The 21,200-nt window shown below is 39.6% G+C and overlaps 3 protein-coding genes across 5 annotated transcripts; 1 reads left to right on the top strand and 2 right to left on the bottom strand.

The window, feature by feature from the left end:
* Positions 1-328: 328 nt before the first annotated feature.
* On the bottom strand, positions 329-1,542 carry LOC134796855 (uncharacterized). Its single transcript, XM_063769063.1, has 2 exons — positions 1,377-1,542; positions 329-606 (listed from the first exon to the last, which is right to left on the bottom strand). Exons 1-2 carry the CDS (start codon positions 1,524-1,526, stop codon positions 334-336), a joined length of 423 nt encoding a protein of 140 aa, XP_063625133.1. The 5' UTR covers positions 1,527-1,542; the 3' UTR covers positions 329-333.
* Positions 1,543-1,962: 420 nt separating this feature from the next.
* LOC134796937 (trypsin-3-like) lies at positions 1,963-3,681 on the bottom strand (the record flags this gene model as incomplete). The annotated part of the gene is made up of 3 exons (XM_063769131.1): positions 1,963-2,049; positions 2,810-3,044; positions 3,575-3,681. Coding segments are annotated over 3 exons (429 nt in total), but the record flags the coding sequence as incomplete, so codon positions are not given.
* A 1,289-nt stretch (positions 3,682-4,970) lies between these two features.
* On the top strand, positions 4,971-11,789 carry LOC134797044 (zinc finger and BTB domain-containing protein 17-like). Of its 3 annotated transcripts, XM_063769261.1 has the most exons (6): positions 4,971-5,090; positions 5,213-6,103; positions 7,247-7,364; positions 7,628-8,228; positions 10,201-10,367; positions 11,224-11,788. In XM_063769261.1, the coding sequence occupies exons 2-6, from the start codon at positions 5,224-5,226 to the stop codon at positions 11,720-11,722; spliced, it is 2,265 nt and encodes a 754-aa protein (XP_063625331.1). In that variant the 5' UTR covers positions 4,971-5,090; positions 5,213-5,223; the 3' UTR covers positions 11,723-11,788. The 3 variants fall into 3 exon arrangements, with proteins under 3 accessions (XP_063625331.1, XP_063625332.1, XP_063625330.1); XM_063769262.1 differs by having other exon boundaries at positions 4,977-6,103; positions 7,250-7,364; positions 11,224-11,789; XM_063769260.1 differs by having other exon boundaries at positions 4,977-6,103.
* Positions 11,790-21,200: the final 9,411 nt, after the last annotated feature.

The raw sequence follows: 21,200 nt of genomic DNA, 5'->3' as shown, positions 1-21,200 counted from the left end.
AAACAAAGGATTATAACAAAATTGACTAGCTACTTATTACCAGACATCGTAAATTTTATAGCATTTTCGGTGCAGCGGAGTGGTAGCAATTTCAACCCTAATGATTAATTAGCGTTAATTACGTTAATATTAACCTTAATTTACCATTCATTTCAGTTGGAATAATTATCTATACCAATTCCGTTAACACCACTCCGCTGCACCAAAAATGCTATAAAATGTACGATGACTGCTTATTACAGTTATATTCTGACAGTGGGAAGAAAAACAAAAAAGTAACACCCAACCATCAAGATGACAATAATAATTGCCAAGAAGTTCAAAATTACAGTTCTATTCGTCGTATTCACTCTCAGACAACCCCAGAATGGGTCCCAAGAACTCCTTGAACCCGCTAATCCTGGCGTGAGCGTCGGGGTAGCCACGCGCGCACGGGAACCCCCAGGACACCGCACCCACCACCACCCTCTTAACTCCTTCGCACTTTTCCTCCTCGCACTTTTCTCGCTGCTCACACTTTTCACAATTACCATCCACACACTTCTCTCCCTTCGTACACTTGTTTATGATTTTCTTGTCCAACCATACAGCGCTGCCTGAGTCACCCTGAAATCATAAAGCATTTTGTATTATATCTAGGTTTCTGATTAATTATTTGATGAGATGTGATGAGAATTTTGGTTATTACATCTATCCTTTTGCAGGACATTTCCTGTTGAGACTGAGATGGACAGAGAAAGATGTTCCTTATCCCTCTTAGCAGTAAGTTTCCTGTACTAACTCCTATACCTCTTAATTTGCCCAATATCACACCCTATAAAACAAAGTCCCTTGCCGCGTCTGTCTGTGTGTTTGTATGTTCGCGATAAACTCAAAAACTACTGAACGGATTGTCATGCGGTTTTCACTATCAATAGAGTGATTCTTGAGGAAGGTTCAGGTGTATAATTTGTTAACCCGTGCGTGCGAAGTTGTAAAGTACAACAACAACCTTCGTATTTTCCCTCAAATAGACGGGTCTATCGCGAATTTATTTTATTACCTTTATTTACCGACGTTTCGACACAGGTTTTGGTCGTGGTCGCGGTCAAACAGGTGTACTTATAAAGTTGAAATGGGGTCCCTTTGTTTCCCATAAAGTTTTAAGTCATAATGTATTGTTTGTCATATTATCGTTAGTCATAAAACTGAAACCGGTAACTTTTCAGGATTTTCATAAGGTTATTCTGTAGATAGGTTAGGTTTGTTTTATGGCAATCTTAAAAAGTTACGCGTTTCTGAGACTAACCAATTATGACTAACGAAAATTCGGACAAACAATACATTATGACTTAAAACTATTTGGGAAACAATAGAGACCCAGTTGAAATACTTACATTGCACATTCCTTGGCCTTCGCCAAGCGGGTGCGTCGTACAGATCTCGACGTTCTCAGCCACGGCCGGACCGGCGTAACCAAGCTCGTCTTGAGCCCTCTGCATCTCTTCCTCGCACTCGGCGTGAGTCAGAGAATATATTTGCAGCATTTGAAGACTGTCGGGCAGCTCTGCCCAAGCCTGCAACAGTTATTTCTTTTTATTTATTATGAGCCTACTGTGTCCCATTCCCATCGCAGCTGAGCAAATGCCTGCCGTCGTGTTTAATTTCGTCCTCACACTTCGTAAAGACCGGTCTCTTCAAAAACGCTAAGATATCTTGGCATCGCGGTCCACCGTTTGCCGGCTTCTCGGTTTAAATTGTGGTGCTCTCTCTTCATATTTTAGCCCTTTAGCCATCTAGTTGTCGGCAGACATGGCCTAGTCCTAATTTTAACTTAACCGCTTTCCGAGCTAGGCTACGCTATTTGATTCTTAGAACGCAGCGTGGTGTTTCACACTGCCTTACCACTTTTACCAGGCGAGGCTCACTCCGCTACAAGTACATGCGGCCACACCAGTCTTGGTGTCTAAGTAGCAGTAGTAGTTATATTATTAATTCCTTTGCTGGTGTGGATCTGAATCTTACCGTGTTATCGCCAGGATTGCCAGGGTCGACGACTAGCACATCATCCTATAAGGACACCCAAGTTTCATCGTCTCATATTGATTGGAAAAAAAGTAGTCCCACTGTTTATCAGACTAATCAGTGAAACAATCTTTATTTATGAACATCATTACTCGTAAGACCTTAATAGATCTTGTATCTTGTCTTATTCTAGTAGAAACTCAAGTGCATCTTCATACTTAGGTAATACAAACTTTACTCCCAGAATTAGAGTAAACAGACATTGAACTGACAATGATACCTTTTTGAGGACGCGTATTTTACCAAGTTTACCGCGTCAAACAGCGATCAGTTAAGTCTTTCAAGTCTTGATACCACTATAATACTATAGCTAGTTAGGTACACGATTATGTCCAGTAGGTATAAGGTATTATCACACACTGGATGCGATTCTAACGTCGCTCCGATGTGCGAGCGGGATGTCGCTATAATACGCGCATATCGTTGCCTCGCGAAAACATTGGAGCTACGTGCGACTCGCATCCACTGTTATAAATGCCTAAGTCACGGGTACGTGGCCAGTTTGTACCTACAAACTTCAAAAAGAGCGAATGGCTTAAAGCATGACCACAGCAGTTGGATCTACATGTTCAACTGCTACAACTTAATTTATTTAGGACGTTAATTCAATGGATTGTGTAAAAGAGGATATGAGGAAGAAAGGAGTGAGTGCTGAGGTGACGAAAGACAGAGGAGAATGGAAGAGAAAAACATGTTGTGCCGACCCCACATAACGTGGGATAAAGGCAGGGAGAAGAAGACTTACCGATAGTCTTCCCCATCCCGTAACAGTCAGGCGCTCGCCTCCACCGATCTTCTTAAAGCTCAGCGCAATGGGTCTTGCTGGAGAATTTTTCGACAACGGCTCGGTCAACCATAGAGCGCCCAGGTCGTACTTGATGTTGATGCGGTCCCAGGCCGGATGGATCAGGTGTCCTGAGAAACGGATCTCTTCGTATCCGTGACTTAGTGCGTTGCTTCCGATCTGGCCGTGGAATGTCCTGTAAGGAAAAAGGGAAAATGTTGCGTGAGTTTTCTTCATAACTATTCCTATTAGAATATTTCGGCTGTGGAATGATTCTCGAAAAAAGGGGGTTATAATAGTTTTTCGACAACACGTACGTCGTCACACCTTTGCAGTTACAATAGTTAAGCGTCCATGAGCTAGGTTAACCGTTTGCCATCGGGCGTGATATATGTTTATTTACCATCGACATACAGTCAGCAGCAGAAGTTGCTATGCGGGTGAGTTGTTTAAAATTACCTACGCGCAACTATTTTGAACTTTTTGACAGCCACAGATGGCTGTTGCCGTCATCGGATAGTCTTGCCACGGACGCCAACGACGGCTACAGCCGTCAGCTTCGCCAATGCAATAGGGACTTACGCAGGACTCCGTAAAGTTCAATTTCGCCTAAATAATGGCGATCGCCTGGCGTCCGGGGCACGGCATATTCCTCAGTTGGTGGTTGGTTCAGCTGCTGATTATAAAAGTCAGGTAAAGCATTTATGGTATTTTTCAAGTACTCACTCTAGTAGCTCTCCCGTCCACCACGATATCACCGCCTCAATACAATGCGCTGCAGTCACGACAACGTCATCCTTGACCACAGATGCTCCGCAGAGGAAGCTCTTAACCTGGGAGCCGGTCATAAGCGCCACCATGTGCGGGGCAAATTTCTCGGGCGCCTCCGAACCGCCCACTATACGTCCAGCAGACTCCGCGGGGACACGCCAGGAGGCGTAGAAGTCCTGAGGGTTGTACCGCCCAGATGAATAGGAGTCCTGAAGGTCGAAGGAGTCTTCGACCGGCAGACCTAAAAACGAAGACAGTCAATACACTAGAACCAGATATACAGGATGGCTAAAAAATAACTGCATTCCGGTTGCCAGGGAGGTTTTGGGATTCTATTGAGCAAGTTTTACTATGGGAGTAACCCCGAAAACGCGACAAAAAAATTTGGCTGTTTCATTCATTTTGTCTGGGCCATTTTCTATGGGAGGGTAAATTTTTTTTCGGGATTTCAGGGTTGGTCCCTGTCCATATAAGCTAACTCTACACAAAGTGTAAAGTGGAAAAGTGCCACAATAAACGTCATATGAGCTTTGAAATCGATTAGTGGTTTCCTTGGACCACAATGAGTCATTGATGCAATGGTTTAAAATTAAATCAAGAAACTTACCCATAGATAATCCTAGAAGACTTAGGACCAATAGATACACTGAGGGATTCATGGTTGTTGTTTGGTTAACTCCAAGCACTGTTATGATGAACCATAACTTCATCGGCTATTTATATCAAGGGACATTTTTACCACTATCTCGTTACCTGTGATTACTGATTATCTTTGCGTCCTTCAAAAGTAAACAGTTATTGTTGTCTCAATCCGATAATTAGCGCTGCGTCTAATTTGAATCATTCCTTTTTGTTTTTAGGTCAAAAGGTGTTTTATAAAACATTTGGTCGATGCTCCCATAACTCGGACGATTGCCCTTATAAAATCACCTTTTGAAATACATGGAAATTGATAAAAAATAACATTCGTTTAGTTTTATTTTGTATCTTATTTTTGACGGTAGACTTTAGAATCTTTACATTTCGATGGTAGTGATCGATTTAGTTTGACGTTTAAATTTCTAAACGAAAGTCAAATGTCAGAAGTTCATGCCAGTGCCGGTCATTTACGAGTGTTACGACCATAACAATACATATTGCATAGTAATAAGGATGCAATTCGCAAATCTAACTACAGAACGAAAATGTGTTTTGTTCGGGACCGATGTAAACGATGAAGTGAAATTCAAAATTATAAAAACATATGTTGTTTTAAATTCTAAAAAAAATATTAAGGTGTTAAGACGGTTATTTCATTATTTTATGGCAGACTAATTAAACTGGAACTTGTGACGGCTGAAGTGGCAATGATGTATTTAAACAAAATGACGAAATACGAGGGTAGCTCAGTTTATCCTACCTTCCATTCGAAATTCAAAAGCTCATCTCTTCTTCATCTACCCCTTCGAGCGAAGCGCCGTCCAGACACGTGGTAAGTGAAATTTACCTGCATTTTACTATATAAATTGCAAAAATATTCTTTAAAACACCTTCAATTAGGAAAATTAAGTAAATCGCGGTAGTTCACGATATGTTTTTATTCTGATTACCTAGGTTTCTGAAAGATGGACCAAGGTACCGCCACTATGAATTCGGAAGGTTACCCTGTACTGTTGCTGCCAAAAAAGTGCACTACTTTGGAAACCAATTGTGAAGTCTCCGATAATGTATTTATTGAGCTGAATATTTCCTCTCCTGATACCGAAGGGAATGAAATGTGTATTTATACAGGTTTCTGTAATGTGAAGTTAATAGACAGTTATGATATGAATCTATGCCACAAAACAAAGGAAAATGTTCCTACTGAGTATAATGATAATGACCTAATATCTGTGTTGGTGGATGAGTCTGGAAACCAGATAGCTGATGCTTATAATCAGAGTCAAGTATGGATAGATCCAGCTAGGAGTCCATTTGTGTATAATCACTATGACACAAATCAGCAAGGGCATTACTCAATTTATCACAACACTAGAACTAACCACATAACTGTTGAACAACACAACACGTACATCACCCAAAATGTGTATAATTATAATAAAGAGCCTCCAACATACCCGACAGATGAATTTGAACATAAAAAGTTCAGGAAAGTTCAAGTTAGTGAATCAAGTGCTCAGCAGAACACAACAGATCCTAACTTCAATTTATATGAAGAAGATGAGTTTGAGTGTGGTGTGTTTCTCTCCCAATTACCTGAAGAGATTCTACAGGAGAAGGAGAATAGAGTTAGAGAGGAAAGGAAATATATTGGTATACCGAGTGAGAATGGAGCGTTGAAGCAATTGATGTCATCGGACATTCAGTCATCTACAAAGCAGCGGAAGACCATATTGTTTCTCGGTCATGATTCTCATTATGGTCAGACCATACAGAAGATTGCTATGAATGATCCTTTTTTGGTGTGTTCGGTGAAGGAGGAGGTTAATTCACAAGTTGTGTATGGTAAGTGAATGTTTTCTAACCATTTTCAAAACGGATCTGCCAGATAATGTTAGTGTTATAATATAACAAAAGAGTGTAAACACTTAATTTTTTTTATCACAAGTTTTCCATTGTTGCTTTTGGTCCATTTGATTTTCAAGTTTCTATTAAATTCAATTCAAAATATAGGTTAATTAAAAGGTTATAAAGTCTATATTACAAGCTGGTTACATATTATACTTTGTGTTATTATAGGAGAAAAACAACTGAATGAAAACAATCTATCATCCTAAATTTTATTGATGATGAATACATTGCTTGCTGAACTATTTTAAGTATGTATATGGAAAACTACTACCCTAACTACCCTTTGATTTGATTATGTGGTCGTAAAAGTACACATATATTAGCTTGACTGATTTAAAAAAATCATAAAATCAATTGATTTGTTCCCTGTTTGTATAGATGGCAGCACCCTCTCTCTTGATATAACTGAATCTCTTAAGCGACTCGTGCAAGCAGGCCAAGCACGTATTCCTATCGTTTATTTAAAACATAGACAAGTTAATAATAAAAACTGTCAATCTCCATATAAAACCTAATAAACTGTTAATCTTAATTGTTACTAACCATTATGGGCCATTGTTGTCTTTTGAATAAATGAATTGAATTGATAAAGCCGCATTGCTCGTTGTTTTCATATAGATGTAGTGACTTTGACATGAAGTCGCGTTGTTACTCGTTGTTGTGCCGCTGTTATGCCGTGACATTATGTCGTCTCGGTTCCGTACATGTTTTGGCTTTTGGCTGCCTTTTTAAATTGTACCCACCTTTTCTTTTCACTCACTCTCAAATCTACTAGATGGCGCCACTTGTTTTGTAAGTCAATAGGTAAAGCACAGAGTTCTATATATGTATACCTATTAAGACAATTTTATATCACCTGTGTTTTAGAAATAAACATTATTAATTATTAGCGTAAACACCCCAATAATCGACATGTTAAGACCATTATATACGACACCTTGCTGTCATCTTTATTGCTATGACATTATGATTGATAATGTCGATTATTGGAGCTGTGTCGGGCACTGGAGCCCCTACGTTCTTCTACATTCTTTTCTATTCTTGGCCTTGGCATAAATCTTGGCATCTAATTTTCAGAAGAGCCTGACTACGGAAACCCAAGTCAGAAGAAATATCAGTGCGACAAATGCAAACAGATCTTCGACCAGATCATAGAGTTCCGGCAGCATATGGTTGGAGACCACATTAGCCCCAGGTATTTAGCTACCAAACTCAGGTGTAGGTTGAGGTTAGAGCCGCAGCCCAGCTAAAAACGAGGATTTGGCAGAACACGTCGGCGATGGCGACCATCCCACTAACCCAGGGTTAACCTGTTAAACCGTTAACCCAGTGTCAAAATGTACTGGTAACCATATGGTAACTCCAGGTTAAACCGGCTAACCCCGGTTTAGTGAAATGGTGCAAGTGGCGCTTAGTGTTGTTTTTTGTAGTAAGCAGATTGTAAAATTTTTTTTTCAGGACCTACGACGGCAGAACAGTCGGCGAAATCAAATTCCTCTGCACCGAGTGCGGCAAAAACATCAAATCGCAAAAGAAATTCGAACAACACTGCATGTCGCACGGCGACCCGGACCTAGAATGCAGCAAGTGCCACAAAGTGTTCGCCTCAAAATTCACCTTACGTGCACACAATAAGATCCATTCTCGCAAACACGGCTGCGTGTATTGCTCAAAGACTTACTCAAAACCAGACGGACTGAGGACGCATGTAGCCAAAGCGCATTGTATTTTCATGTGTGAGCATTGCAACTTTAAAAGCAATAGAAGAAATGATCTGAAAGAGCACGAGAGAGAGCATAATCAATCTGATTTTGATACTTTAAGTGTTTTGGATGACGATTCTTGTGAATCTGATATTATTCAATTGAAGTCGGATGTTACGGAGAAGTCGGATTTGGATTTGAAGTCTGATTTGGAGTTGAAGTCGGATGAAGTTCATGAAGTGAACAGTGTGAAGGATGAAGATATTCGGAGGGCGGATTCTGTTATAGCTAAAGTTATGTCGAACGAGATTTTTGGATCGAAGGGGAAGACGAGGCAGTACAGGAAGTGTAATAAGGTATGAGTTTATTTGTATAGTGTATTCCCATTTGTCCCCGCGGGCACAGATGGGAATATTCTCTTCATATATAAATCATACTGTGGGCTGAATTTTGGCTCTCATTGACATTTAAATTATTTTGCGGTTCTTGAAATACTGATTGTTTGTTCGTGCTCCATACTTTTTTTAAAATCATAACTCAAAATTCATAGGTTCCGCATAACAATGCTGGGAAAACCTATTATAATAAAAAAATAAACCATAGTAACAACTTCGGTTTCTATGTCAATAAGAGCGGTTTCGCACTACGTCCGATCCGAATCCGATCCGAACCCGTGAAAATATGGTCCGTAGTAGCCGTAGAACTCTTTCTATGGTAAGTTATGCACTAGATTCGATCTCCGTCATCCGATTTCTTTCCGTCATTCAACATGCGCGGTGCGTAACTTACCATAGAAATAGTTCTACGGCCACTACGGACCATATTTTCACGGGTTCGGATCGGATCCGGATCGAACGTAATGCGAAACCGCTCTAATAAGACCCCAATTTCAGCCCGCACTGGGGCGGGGACAAACGGGAATACACCGTTTGTATATGTATATGTATGGATTGAATCTTACTAGACGCTATATCGCGTCCGAAATGACATAAGTACAAAACTAATTTCTAAACTAAAACTTAAGGTCGTTTGTTGACATGATTACCGATTAGACCACTGCGTTAAAGTCCAGACGCTGACTACCGTGAACTTCGAAATCGAAATTTCGTCTATTTGCATCTCTGTCGCTCTTACAGTCCAGCGATAGAGAGGGTCGTAAAGGAAACTTCGATTTTCGATGTTCGTGGTTATAGCCCAGCCGCTTATAAAAATAAGCTCTTATAGTGTGTTTGTCTGTCAGTCTGTGTTTTGTTTTAAAATCACAAAGGAACAACTGCGAACAAACGAGTTGACCGTACAGGTTCACTGATATCTGTTTTTTTTTATCACATGATAAAGAGTTATTCAACCTATTGATATGAAACATGTTTTCCCAATTATCCTAATATCAAAACGCGTTAATGATAAGATAAAAAATAATTAAAGTTTAGTCACTGAAAAGTACTAACACGTTGGAACATTGGCACAGTGTAAAAAGTAACAGTGGGCCGATGACATTTGACGTGTACCGAGCTACTAATAATGGCGATGACAGCGATGTATGCAGCTCGGGTGCGCGCGCTCGTCGGCGTCTAGTCAGAGCTATAGAAAATGGCGTCGTGGAATTTGCAGTGTTGACGATGGTAAATGTTAAACTCTTACGACTTTCCTAACGTCTAGGCTCCGTGCATGAACTATAGGGGGCAGCATAGGAGACGTCAGATTTTTGGCGCAAGGCGTAAATGTGTCGTTTATGCTTCCGATGTAGCCCACAAGATGGCAGAACCTACTCTTCTTCTTCTTCGCGTTATCCCGGCATTTTTGCCACGGCTCATGAGAGCTTGGGGTCCGCTTGACAACTTATCCCATGATTTGACGTAGGCACTAGTTTTTACGAAAGCGACTGCAATCTGACCTTCCAACCCAAAGGGGAAACTAGGCCTTATTGGGATTTGTCCGGTTTCCTCACGATGTTTTCCTTCACCGAAAAGCGACTGGCAAATATCAAATGATGTTTCGTACATAAGTTCCGAAAAACTCATTGGTACGAGCCGGGGTTTGAACCCGCGACCTCCGGATTGAAAGTCGCACGCTCTTACCGCTAGGCCACCAGCGCTTTTGAACAGCACCTACTATGCACAAGGAAACGTACCGACGAGAACGGTAGATGGTAACACTTGCTTTGGCAATGTACATTTATGCACATATTAGTCCGAATAGGTAAAGCCACAAGACGGCAGACCCTCCAACGCGCACGGGTCCCTCTACACTCAGCTCATAAAACTCGATTTCAAAATGAGACCTTCACGTTCGAATGGCCTGATGATCACATTTGACAATCTTCTTCAGGTATGCGACGTCTGCCTAAAGATCTTCGACCGCATCGGCGACTTGAAACGTCACCTGATCGAGCACATCATTAAGAGCACCCTGGACAAGATACCCGTCAGCAGGAATGGGACCCTCAACATACAGTGCGAGGTCTGCCAGGCGGAGACCTTCACTAAAGTTGACAGGTAATATTCGTATATACAATATTACTAGCCGTACAGCCTAGAATTAGCATTTCCATGGTAAATTCCTGTGGCGTAGCGTGAACTAATCTAGACGTGGACGAAATCACATCTGCGAGGCCCTTTTGTTTCACTGTGCCCGAAAGGGCCTCGCGCGAGGCCCCCCTTGGGGCGCGAGGCCGTGGGCGACGGCCCACTTCGCCCACGCCTAGCTACGCCACTGGTAAATTCAACCCACTTTTCACACCTTTACGGCATGATTTTATGATGAAACGATTTTATGTTTATTAAACACTTCTCAGGAATTAAACAAATTTCGTGCCAAATTTTAAGTGTGTAAATGTAACCGACAATCAGACAGATAGACGGAGTCAGGGTCGGTTGCATCAATTGCATCACCGTTAAAAAGTTCGTTAAATTTTAAAGTATTAAGAAAGTTGCATATTTGAGGGACGTGGATCAATGTCGAAACGGGTCAATGCGTCGGCTCAGTCAGCCATAGGGGATATTACTGCAATGTTTTGCCACCAGAGTGCAGCACTAGCACATTGTAAACTATAGATTAACTTATACACATACAGTTTTTTGACAGGTTATCACTATGACTTTGACGCAACAAGGCGGTTTGTTTACATAGGGCCATAGGGCCTACCGAGAAACGCGAAAATCGAAATTTTGTTATCTGCATCTTTTTCGCTCAAATGTGCAAGAGTGCCCTTAGTATGTGTCTGTAGTAGCGCCCAATATGCAGATTTTTGCGTAATATTCCCTATTATGTTTATTGGAACTGACCCTTAACGCATTTATAAGATTAATAGGGATTTATGGGTAGTCGCAATAAACAAGTTATTATTTTCAGGTACAAAGCCCACCTCCGCGAGCACGCCAAACTAACCATCTACAAGTGCACATTCTGCGACAAATCCTTCAGCGACTCCAGCAACTTCTCCAAACACAAAAAAATCCACGGCACAACCTACCTCCAGTGCGACCTCTGTGGCCGCAAATTCAACTCTAAGCGTATGATAATACAGCACATGGAATACCACAACAAAAACGAACCGATCCCCTGCCAATTCTGCCACAAAATGTTTCACTTCGAATCGATGCTAAACAAACACATCAAATGCGCGCACGCGAACACTCTAAACAAATTCAAATGCCGATTCTGCTGCAACTATTTCAAAACTTTAAAAGAAAAGTGGGACCATGAGTGGTCGATACATAATGTTAGGAAGATGATTGTTGACTGTCTGATCTGTGATTCGAAGTTTAGGAAGTATACGGAGTTGAAAAAGCATTGCTCTATGGTGCATAATGTTGAGATACCACCCGCTAAGAAGTTGTGGCCGAAGTAGGCTGGTCCTATGAAAGAAATAGGTTTCTAGAGTTACAATTGGGATATTATAGTCAGAGGAATAAATTAGAATAAGAGGTGTAGGTACTACTATTCCTGTATTGTATATTTCTGCCCTGTTACTGCAAAACAGCGTACTTATCAAGATAGGAAATATGTATCAAATATGTTTTGCCGCAATAGAGTAGATCTTATTTTTATACCTATGATTATCCAAGTTATCTCAGAATTAGTATTTATTTAGCCTTTTTTTATAACAAATCTTATGATATGTATTTGGCGAAAATATTCAAGACTCCAAACAAACAAAACGTTATTACTTATTACGATTGGAAGATATACTAGGTACTAGGTTATTAATAAGTACAATACCTATATGTAGTTGATTATTAAGCCAAAATATTTCATGTTATCAAGTTAAAGTTAAACATCAGTCCTTCAGTATTTATTATTTACAATTAGGATTTAAAAATTTGTAAGCACAACAGGTAACTAGCGCCATCTAGGAACTAGATAAGGATAGTTCATAGAAACACCGCTAGAGCAAAGTTATATCGTTCTCTCTCGTGGCGCTAGCGTGGGGCGGTGGTTTCAAGATCACTATGGTGTAAGATTAGTTCCGAGTTTTACCACCCGCAAAATTAAGTTGGTATTATGATTTTTTTATTTAGGTAGGTATTTTAGAGAGATTGAGACTGAAATCATGAAGTATTATTAAAACGGGTACCTATTTGGTTACGTAATTTAAGAGTGTATTGGCAGAATGTGATTTCAAAGACTTCTTTATATTTCTTTTATTTTGTGCAAGGTGCACATTCTATTTAATATTTGTTTTATTTTTTTGTTGTTTCGTATACTTTCGTTACTTATTTGTTTAGATGGCAGAGTTTCTAAAATGTTGCCATACCTTTTTATTTACAAGTTAAAAAACTTAAAAAAAAACTATTTTTCATTTGTTACGATTAATAATAGTAGATCTATTATTTATAGTTTAAGATTAAATCTGTGGACTAAAGTAATGTTTTTGAATATATGTATTTATTACTTGTTAAAACTTTAAAAGTTTTATGTACAAAGTTGATTCTTCGTAGGATACTTTTTTGTTTTTAATAAACGTTTTCAAATATATTGTTTATTATTTTTCTTACACACGTAAAGTTTATTTTATAAGCCTATATAGTGTCCCACTGCTGGGCAAAGGCCTCCGCCCTAGACTTCCAATCTTCCCGATTAACTGCAGCATCCGTCCAGTTGCTGAGAAATGCGACCATGTCGTCCCGCCATCTCCTCTTAGGCCGACCCTGCCGGCGTTTACATTGTGGCACCCTCTCCGTGGCTAGTTTAGCCCACCTCTGTGGGTGCATACGTCGTACATGGCCTGCCCAGTCCCACTTTAGCCTGGCGGTTTTGACCCCAACGTCGACGATGCCTGTATTGGTTCGTAAAGTTTAATCGAGTAATTCAGGAAATGGACTTTAAAAGAATGTAATTATGGGGGATTTTTGGTGTCGTTGGATAATTACGTCTTTTAAAACGAAGGACGGTTTTTTAAAACTATTTTTTGATGAAGTAAATATTTTCGGAAATAATCGCTCTGAAAGAAAAAAATTGTGGTACCCTAACTTTTGAACGATACCACGATGGGTCCAAAAACTTCGTGAATATAAAACCTAGAGCGCACATGCATGGTCGGTTAAGCTGTTTTTGAGTTATCGCAATAAGTCTTTATTCCTTCTCAGTACTTACTCCCTTTTGCTTTTGCGTAATGTTCAAGGCAGCCTATTTAGGTAGAAGTTCTGGCTATATATAGGTATTCCTTACTTATAATTATCTATGGCTAGAAGGATAACTACGGCACCTTACACTGAGTAGCATGGCCCGACATGATCTTGGCCGGCTTTTTAAAATGGAAGGCCACGGCCTGAAAAATGGTATGTCTGTCTAAATCATTACACTTACGCTTTAGTACATCTAACGGTGGTATTCCTCCTATCCAATTTCAGGGCCAAGAACCCGACAGTCGGGTACACTGTTCGTAGCGACTACGCGCTACATACGGCGAAAAGCCGTAAGCACCCGCAAGCGTTACCTGTAGCACTTAGTGGCAATGAATGTTTTAATTTATTTGTCCAATGTGTATTGCGCCTAACATTTTGCTTAATGAGAGAGAGACGCAATGATATTGGACAAAGAAATTGGACAAGTGGAATACCACCCTAATGCTTATTTCCTTTTATAGACCGTTCTTGGGTGGATTTCATCACAAAAAATTTCACCATACAAAAAATATATTTTTTTTAATGTTTAATTTAACACGATTCTACCTGGGTAAAGTAATAGGGGGCTATATATGGAGGATATTTATGGTATTTATACAATCATTTGTGGCTTATATTTGAAGTTATCGCTTTCGGAAAATTAAAACGCAAGATGGTGATGACAACCATGGTATGGTAATGACTCTTTTATAGACGGTAATGACACTGCATGTACGGTAATGACGATTTGGGAACTAATTTATATATGTATTAAAAAAACAAAAACTTTTTTTAATTGTAAGGCTTTTAGAACTTTAATAAACATTACAAATAACATGTTTTTGAACATAAGACTAGCTACATAAATTATTTTTAGAAAATTATAAAAAATACATTTTATTCATATAAATAAATATATAAAAAGTATTATAATTGTATAATTTTAAATAATTTATATTCCGAAATAGGCAATTTATGTATTGAATTATTTTTTTGGGTTTTTTCAATGTTAAATCATATAAACAATATTGTACTCTTATTATCAGTTTAAACCCACATCTTCTTTTATCTACTGCATAACTTGGTATTTATATCATATTGTAAAATTCCTGGCTTACCAATGAGCTTAATTTTTATGATATATTACTTTTTTTTTGATAATTTGATTCATTGCATAAGTTTGTATTTTTGTTGTTTTATAAATTAACTTTAAAAATAACTATAATGATTTAAATCCATATATATGTTGTTTAATAGCTAAACATTAATATATTATCAGTGTTTTATAAGTTGCAAGACCCCTACTTGTAATGCATGTCATAAGTTACAAAATGTTAGGTATTGGGTCCGGTGACTACCCAATGGTATAATTATTAATTGCTGTAATTATATACATCAATTAATATAATATCATCAAAAAACATAAGGCCATCACGATAGTGAGCCAGTACCGTAGCCTATGGTCGCTTAAAACTTAATATATGTTGCTTGTTTAAATACTTTGTTTTAACACGACTAACATGCAATTACAGACTCTAAGTTGCACGATTTACATTATTAGATTATAAAAAAAAACATTTGTATGTTCTAAGTGACCTAAATTTTGCCTACTTCAGTCAAAATGTTATTTAAAAACTAACCATCCTCTAGTGTGAAAGAAATAGTTATATCTTCTTCTACATTTATTCTACATTTATAAGGTAGAAATTATATAGTGTTAGAAGACATAGAGAACGTTTTTCAAACATACAGCTTAATTTCATAATGAATTATAGCAATTTAACTAAAAAAGTTTCTGAGAACCGTCATCAAAATACACATGAAATCATCACCGGTCGTCATTTTTTCCCGGTGATGATGGGTATGGTGTTGACGATTTGAGAGTTTCTTGTTTTTATTTCTAGAATACGAATAATAGTAGTTAATGTCTATGCTACACAATAAACTTCATGTAGTTTGTCATTCATTTCAGTAATTATTTCTAATATATCATTTGTAACTTTTTTAAACCAAAGCATAACGGTGATGATGCTCTGTTGTGACAAACTACGTTTCACAAATTTGTTCGTAATATTTCTCACGATTCAATGATGTGACTTTATAGAGAAATAATTTTTGGAATTCTATATTAAAGTGAAAAATAGGGCAAGGACCTTTAGCGGTATTTCGTTGTTCATACACGGAGATAAGCTCACATTGACATTACCATGACGGTGTTGACGAATATTCGTGACAAAATTTTAAATATTTTTAAATGTACTTTCTCGGTGAAGGAATTATTGCATATTTTTTCATGTGTTAAACAACAACATGGAAAAGATATAAGTAAAAGAAAAATCGCAATCGTACGATAGGTATGCTATAATTTTCACTGCAAACAAAAAGGTTCAGATTTTTCCGGTAGACGGTGATGATTTTAGACACATAAAACATTTTATATAAAAAAAACTATTAAGTTATTGGAGATGGTAATTGAAGGAACATGAAGATAATAGTTCTTAAAAACATATAAAAAAGTTGCAACTCGCACAACCTTCTAGTTCTTTTTATAAAGACCGAACCATAAGTTTTCGCAGGATTTTGAAATCCACCCTCTTACTGGAATTAATAAGAACAGTTACAAAAATACCCATAAATTTGGTCCTTCTACCTGTTATGAGTGCGTGCACTATTGGACTTATGTAAATTGCATAAAGCAAACGATAGCGCCTTCTATATTACATGCAGAGACATCTGTTTTCAAATATTATTACTAATTAATATTATTATTTATGCATTTTCTACATCAACAAATAAAAAAGACACTTCAGAAGTGTGTCTGTAGCCCTATTATAAATTCTATTCGATAGCGGTGACGCACCCGTTTGTATGGGATTTGAGGTTCCAAAACGTCCCGCTTGGCGCGCTCTTCAAAATCCCATACAAAATGAGATGAGAATGAGAAACGTCGGTTACGCTATCGAATGAAATCTACACTATCTACAATCTACTAGGGGTTATGAAGACTGAGAGTATTTTCAATTTTAATAGAGTTAGTAGACCAAGAAAAGTCTGCAGCGATTTTGCCAGCCCGGGCACAGAATAAATAATAGTACTATAGTTCGTTTTTTTAGCATTAGAAAGAACTTGAAAGAAGGTAAGCGATCTTGACATGTCTTTTAATTGAAAAACGCTTTTTAGAAATCAGTAACTATTACTTATGAAAGCAGAAGAATATAAATAATCGTATTAGATTCATAATTGTTACATATTTGCCGTAACTTATTTTTAAAATGTGTTTTTTAATTAAAAGACACATCAAGATTGTTTACCTTATTTCTAATGCTAAAAAAAAACGAACTATAGGTACAGAAGACTCACTCTCTAACAAAACGCGTCTGTTACGATCAGCACAGATATGGCCGCTAGTTGTGGCGACAGCGCCACGCGCGGCTTATGGCAAACCCCAAAATTGGGGCCCAACGGATGTACTTTTAGCTAGGTACCTGTAGCAAAGCGACGAAATCGCGGAGTGAGCCACGCCTGGCCCGGGTAGTGCAAGCTAGTGTTCTGTGTTATGTATACGTCGTAATTTCATAGAAGTTTGACGTTTAAAATAACACTTGCACTGCGTGGGCTATCAAAATCTCTGCAGAATAACACTTACACTGCGTGGGCTATCAAAATCTCTGCAGACTTTTCTTGGTCTAACTCTACCTACCTAATTATTACAGACACTAAATTTAATTTAATTTATTGAACAGTAGCGTAATGGTGGTGATGTGGCTGTGTTTAGCAACTCGGTGTCAGATAACATCAGACTATGGCCCACTTGCATCATTCCACTAACACGGGGTTAACCGGTTAAACCTGGAGTTACCATGGTTACCAGTTCAATTTAAGACTGGGTTAACGGTTTAGCCGGTTAACCTCGGGTTAGTGGGATGGTGCAAGTGGCACTTAATTGGGACAATGAATTACGAAGGTACCTAAGTAAATTCACAAATTGATTGTAATTTAACACCTGCATCGTACATCTTACAAATAAATCATATTTTATTCTGGCTACGATCACGACAGATATGGCCGCTAGGTGGCGACAGCGCCACGCGCGACTTATGGCTAGCCACCAAAATTGGTGTGGAACGGATGAACTTGTAGCTACCTGTAGCAAAGCGACGAAATCGCGGAGTGAGCCACGCCTGTTATAGCGGCAACAGAAATACATCATCTGTTATAATTTCAACATCTATCACGATTCATGAGATACCGCCTGGTGACAGACAGACGGACAGTAGTCTTAGTAATAGGGTCCCGTTTTTACCCTTTGGGTACGGAACCCTGATAAAAACTACCCTATGTCCTTTCTCGGGCCCTAAACTATCTTTATACCACATTTTGTCCAAATGATATTTAGCAGCCAAGGGCCAAATATTGGTTAACGAAGATGACGCGGGCGGCACTCTGTTCAGTCTATATGCACAAATATTGATAGACTAGAAGATCCAGAGGTAAGGAAGAACTATGCCGAAATCTTGTCCTGTGCGCTTCCGTCGCCGATTGATGAGACTTTGGACTTTGAATGTCGATGCTCTCTGGGAGTCTCTGTGCTCTCATATTTTGGTCGCAGCAGAAACTACGCTTGGTCTAGCAGTCCGTAAAAATGAGGACTGGTTTGACAAAAATGACAGTGTTCTGACAGAGGCATTGCACGAACACCGTCGTCTCCTACGAGAGCATAGAAGAGAGCGTCGAGATGGAGATATTAGACGTAGTGAACTGGAGTTGAGAAAACTATGCCGTGAAACCAAAGAAAGATGGTGGCAGAACAAGGCTCGTCATATGCAGTGGCTCGCTGACTCAAACCAGCTCGGAGAGTTTTATGGGGAGGTCAGAAAGCTAATCGGCACAAACTCCCATGCTAAGATACCGCTGAAGTCAGTCGATGGTGAGTGTCTTCTGAAAACTAGGGATGATGTGCTGAACAGATGGGCTGAACATTTTAACGCTTTGCTCAATGTAGATCGTACAGCAGATCTATCGCACATTAGTTTAATACCTCAGCTCTCCACTGTTATAGAGCTGGACGAGCCTCTATCGCGTGACGAGGTAGTTCTTGCCATCAAACAGCAGCAGAATAAGCGTGCGGTCGGTATTGACTCTATTCCAGGTGAATTGCTGAAGTACGGAGGTGAGAAGTTGCACTCGTCGGTTTGGGCACTTTTTGTTCGTATGTGGGAGGAAGAACATGTTCCCTCTAGTTTTAAACTTTCACGAATTAAGGCCCTCTACAAGAACAAAGGTGACCGTGCGGACTGCAACTCATACCGTGGTATTTCGCTTCTCTCAGTTCCTGGAAAAGTCTTTGCCAGAGTTCTCTTGAACCGCCTTATAAAGCTCTGCCCTGCCGGAAACACAGTTTGGCTTCCGTCCTAATCGGGGTACCTGTGAAGGCATCTTCTCGTTGCGTCAACTGCAGGAAAAAAGCAGGGAACAGGGACAAAGGCTGTACTTTTGCTTTGTTGACCTTGAGAAGGCGTTCGACAGTGTCCCCCGTGAAGCTCTGTGGATAGTACTAAGAAAGTTAGGGTGCACAGATAAGTTCGTTCGACTCCTGAGACTTCTGCATGACAATATGGAATGCTGCGTTGCTGTGGATGGCGAAGAGTCTAGCTTCTTCCCCGTTACCTGTGGGGTGAACCAAGGCTGCGTCCTAGCGCCAACACTCTTTGCTCTCTACTTTGCTGTGGCTGTCCGTGAAGTCTTGCAGAGGCAGAGCTCGTCGAATGGAATTCGCATCCGTTTCCGCACTGACGGTAGTCTTTTCAACTTGGCCAGATTTAAGGCTCGCACTAAGGTCTCGTACGCTGTGATCACCAAGATCATGTATGCGGATGACTTGTGCTTCATTGCGGAATCCCCTGGTGACCTACAGCAACTTTTGACCGACTTTCACGATTCCTGCTGCAAGTTTGGACTGAAAATCAAAAAGACGGAAGTAATGTCATTAGACATCCATGGTCGCGAGACACTGACTGTCAGACTTGGGGAGGATTTCCTGAAACAGGTAGATAAGTTCCGGTACCTGGGGAGCACAGTAACTTCTACGTGCGACCTTGACGCTGAGATAAACATCAGAATCGGTGCCGCTGCTGCGGCATTTGGTAAGTTGGATGGAAAGGTCTTCCGTTCACATGACCTGACATTGGCGACAAAGATCTCCATATATTAGGTCATTACCTATGAAATTGGCGTTTTGTAGGGAGAATTTCAACGAAACACGAATTTCCATACAATTAATTTTGCGGATATTTTTTTGATGGCTAATTCAAACCAAACAAAATTTTTCCAGTAATTTTTGACACCTTTAAGGTATGTTTTCAATATCTCCATTTCTTGAAAATTGGTACCATTAGAAAAATATAAGTAATTTTAATACTCGAACCGACAGCACATGAAAAGACCTATTTTCAAGGCTTAATTCTGAACACTTAACAATAAAAAATAACAATTAATTGTATGTAAAATCGTTGTTTATTGAGTGCACTGTAGTTTTATTGTAATTGTGTATGTACTTTTGTAAAAAAAAAAAAACTAGGATCAGACTTATATCTATGAACAAAAACGCCAATTTCATAGGTAAGGACCTAATATATGGCTGTTGTGCTTCCTAACATCTTGTATTCTTCGGAAACGTGGACCATATACCGTCGTCACATCCGCACTTTAGACCGATTCCACCTAAAATGTCTTCGCAAAATCTTGAACATCAGCTGGTCCGATCGCGTACGGAACACCGAAGTTTTGCGAAGAGCTAAAGTGGGTGGGATCGAAGTTTATATTATGCGACGACAACTTCGTTGGGGCGGCCACGTTTGAAGGATGGCAGAGGGTCGGGTGGCTAAGCGCATCTTTTACTCGGAGCTGGAGGAGGGCAAGCGAAAGCATGGCGCGCAACTTCTCAGGTATAAGCAGGGCCGGATTAACCCTAAGTCAAAGTAGGCAACTGCCTAGGGGCCCCGCCTCGGCTAGGGGGCCCCGGCGGCTCAGCACGCACCAAATTGAAGCATTACGTTACAGTTTACGGGGCGTATTCTGCGTACCTGTTGTAAAGTTGTAATAATAGGGGTTTTCAGGAAAAATGGTTCACTTTTTTTCGAACAACCAACAACTTTTGGGTTATTTCGACTCACGAGGACTATTGATTAGAATCACGAGGACTATTGATTAAAACAAAGAAAAAGAAAGAAGACGAACGTGTCCCCAGTTTTTCATAGGAATGCTCGACCTTCAAGGCTCACTTTTTACCTCAATTTACCATTGGTTTGTGTTTTTTTATGTTTTATTTTTTTTATTTATTATTGGGTGTTCCACATTTCCTCTACTTCAGCTTAGCCTTTGGCCTCGCTGCGCCAAGCTCGGCCTGCGGTCTCGTTTTTTAATACAATGGACATTGGTTCGTGTCTGTCCTCAGCTATTCATCCTGAAGCCTGATGAAGCATGGCTTTGACTTCGCATGAAAGCTCGCCTCACTGGGGCACTTCGGACTTTTAGGCCCAGATGAAGATCGATACCCGGCCTTTTAACACGCTTTCACAATTTGCGATATTGTTATCAAAAAATTTCGCGCTCGCTGCGCTCGCGTTTATTTTTGCTTTTTTAGTTGACCCCGTATCATCTACATGTTAGCTTGACTGGTAAATGAATAGAGTTAGACCAAGTCTGCAATGATTTTGGTAGCAT

Source organism: Cydia splendana, chromosome 14 (assembly GCF_910591565.1).
Source record: "Cydia splendana chromosome 14, ilCydSple1.2, whole genome shotgun sequence".
NCBI lineage: Eukaryota > Metazoa > Arthropoda > Insecta > Lepidoptera > Tortricidae > Cydia > Cydia splendana.
Note: the sequence above shows the minus strand (reverse complement) of the source record. Positions and strands in the feature narration are given on the sequence as shown.

Coding starts and splice junctions, on each gene's coding strand:
- LOC134796855 (XM_063769063.1), bottom strand. CDS start 1,526: ATGCTGCAAATATATTCTCTGACTCACGCCGAGTGCGAGGAAGAGATG. Junction 607..1,376: donor AAGGCCAAGGAATGTGCAAT/GTAAGTATTTCA, acceptor TTATGATTTCAG/GGTGACTCAGGCAGCGCTGT.
- LOC134797044 (XM_063769261.1), top strand. CDS start 5,224: ATGGACCAAGGTACCGCCACTATGAATTCGGAAGGTTACCCTGTACTG. Junction 7,365..7,627: donor GGAGACCACATTAGCCCCAG/GTATTTAGCTAC, acceptor TTTTTTTTTCAG/GACCTACGACGGCAGAACAG. Junction 8,229..10,200: donor AGTACAGGAAGTGTAATAAG/GTATGAGTTTAT, acceptor AATCTTCTTCAG/GTATGCGACGTCTGCCTAAA.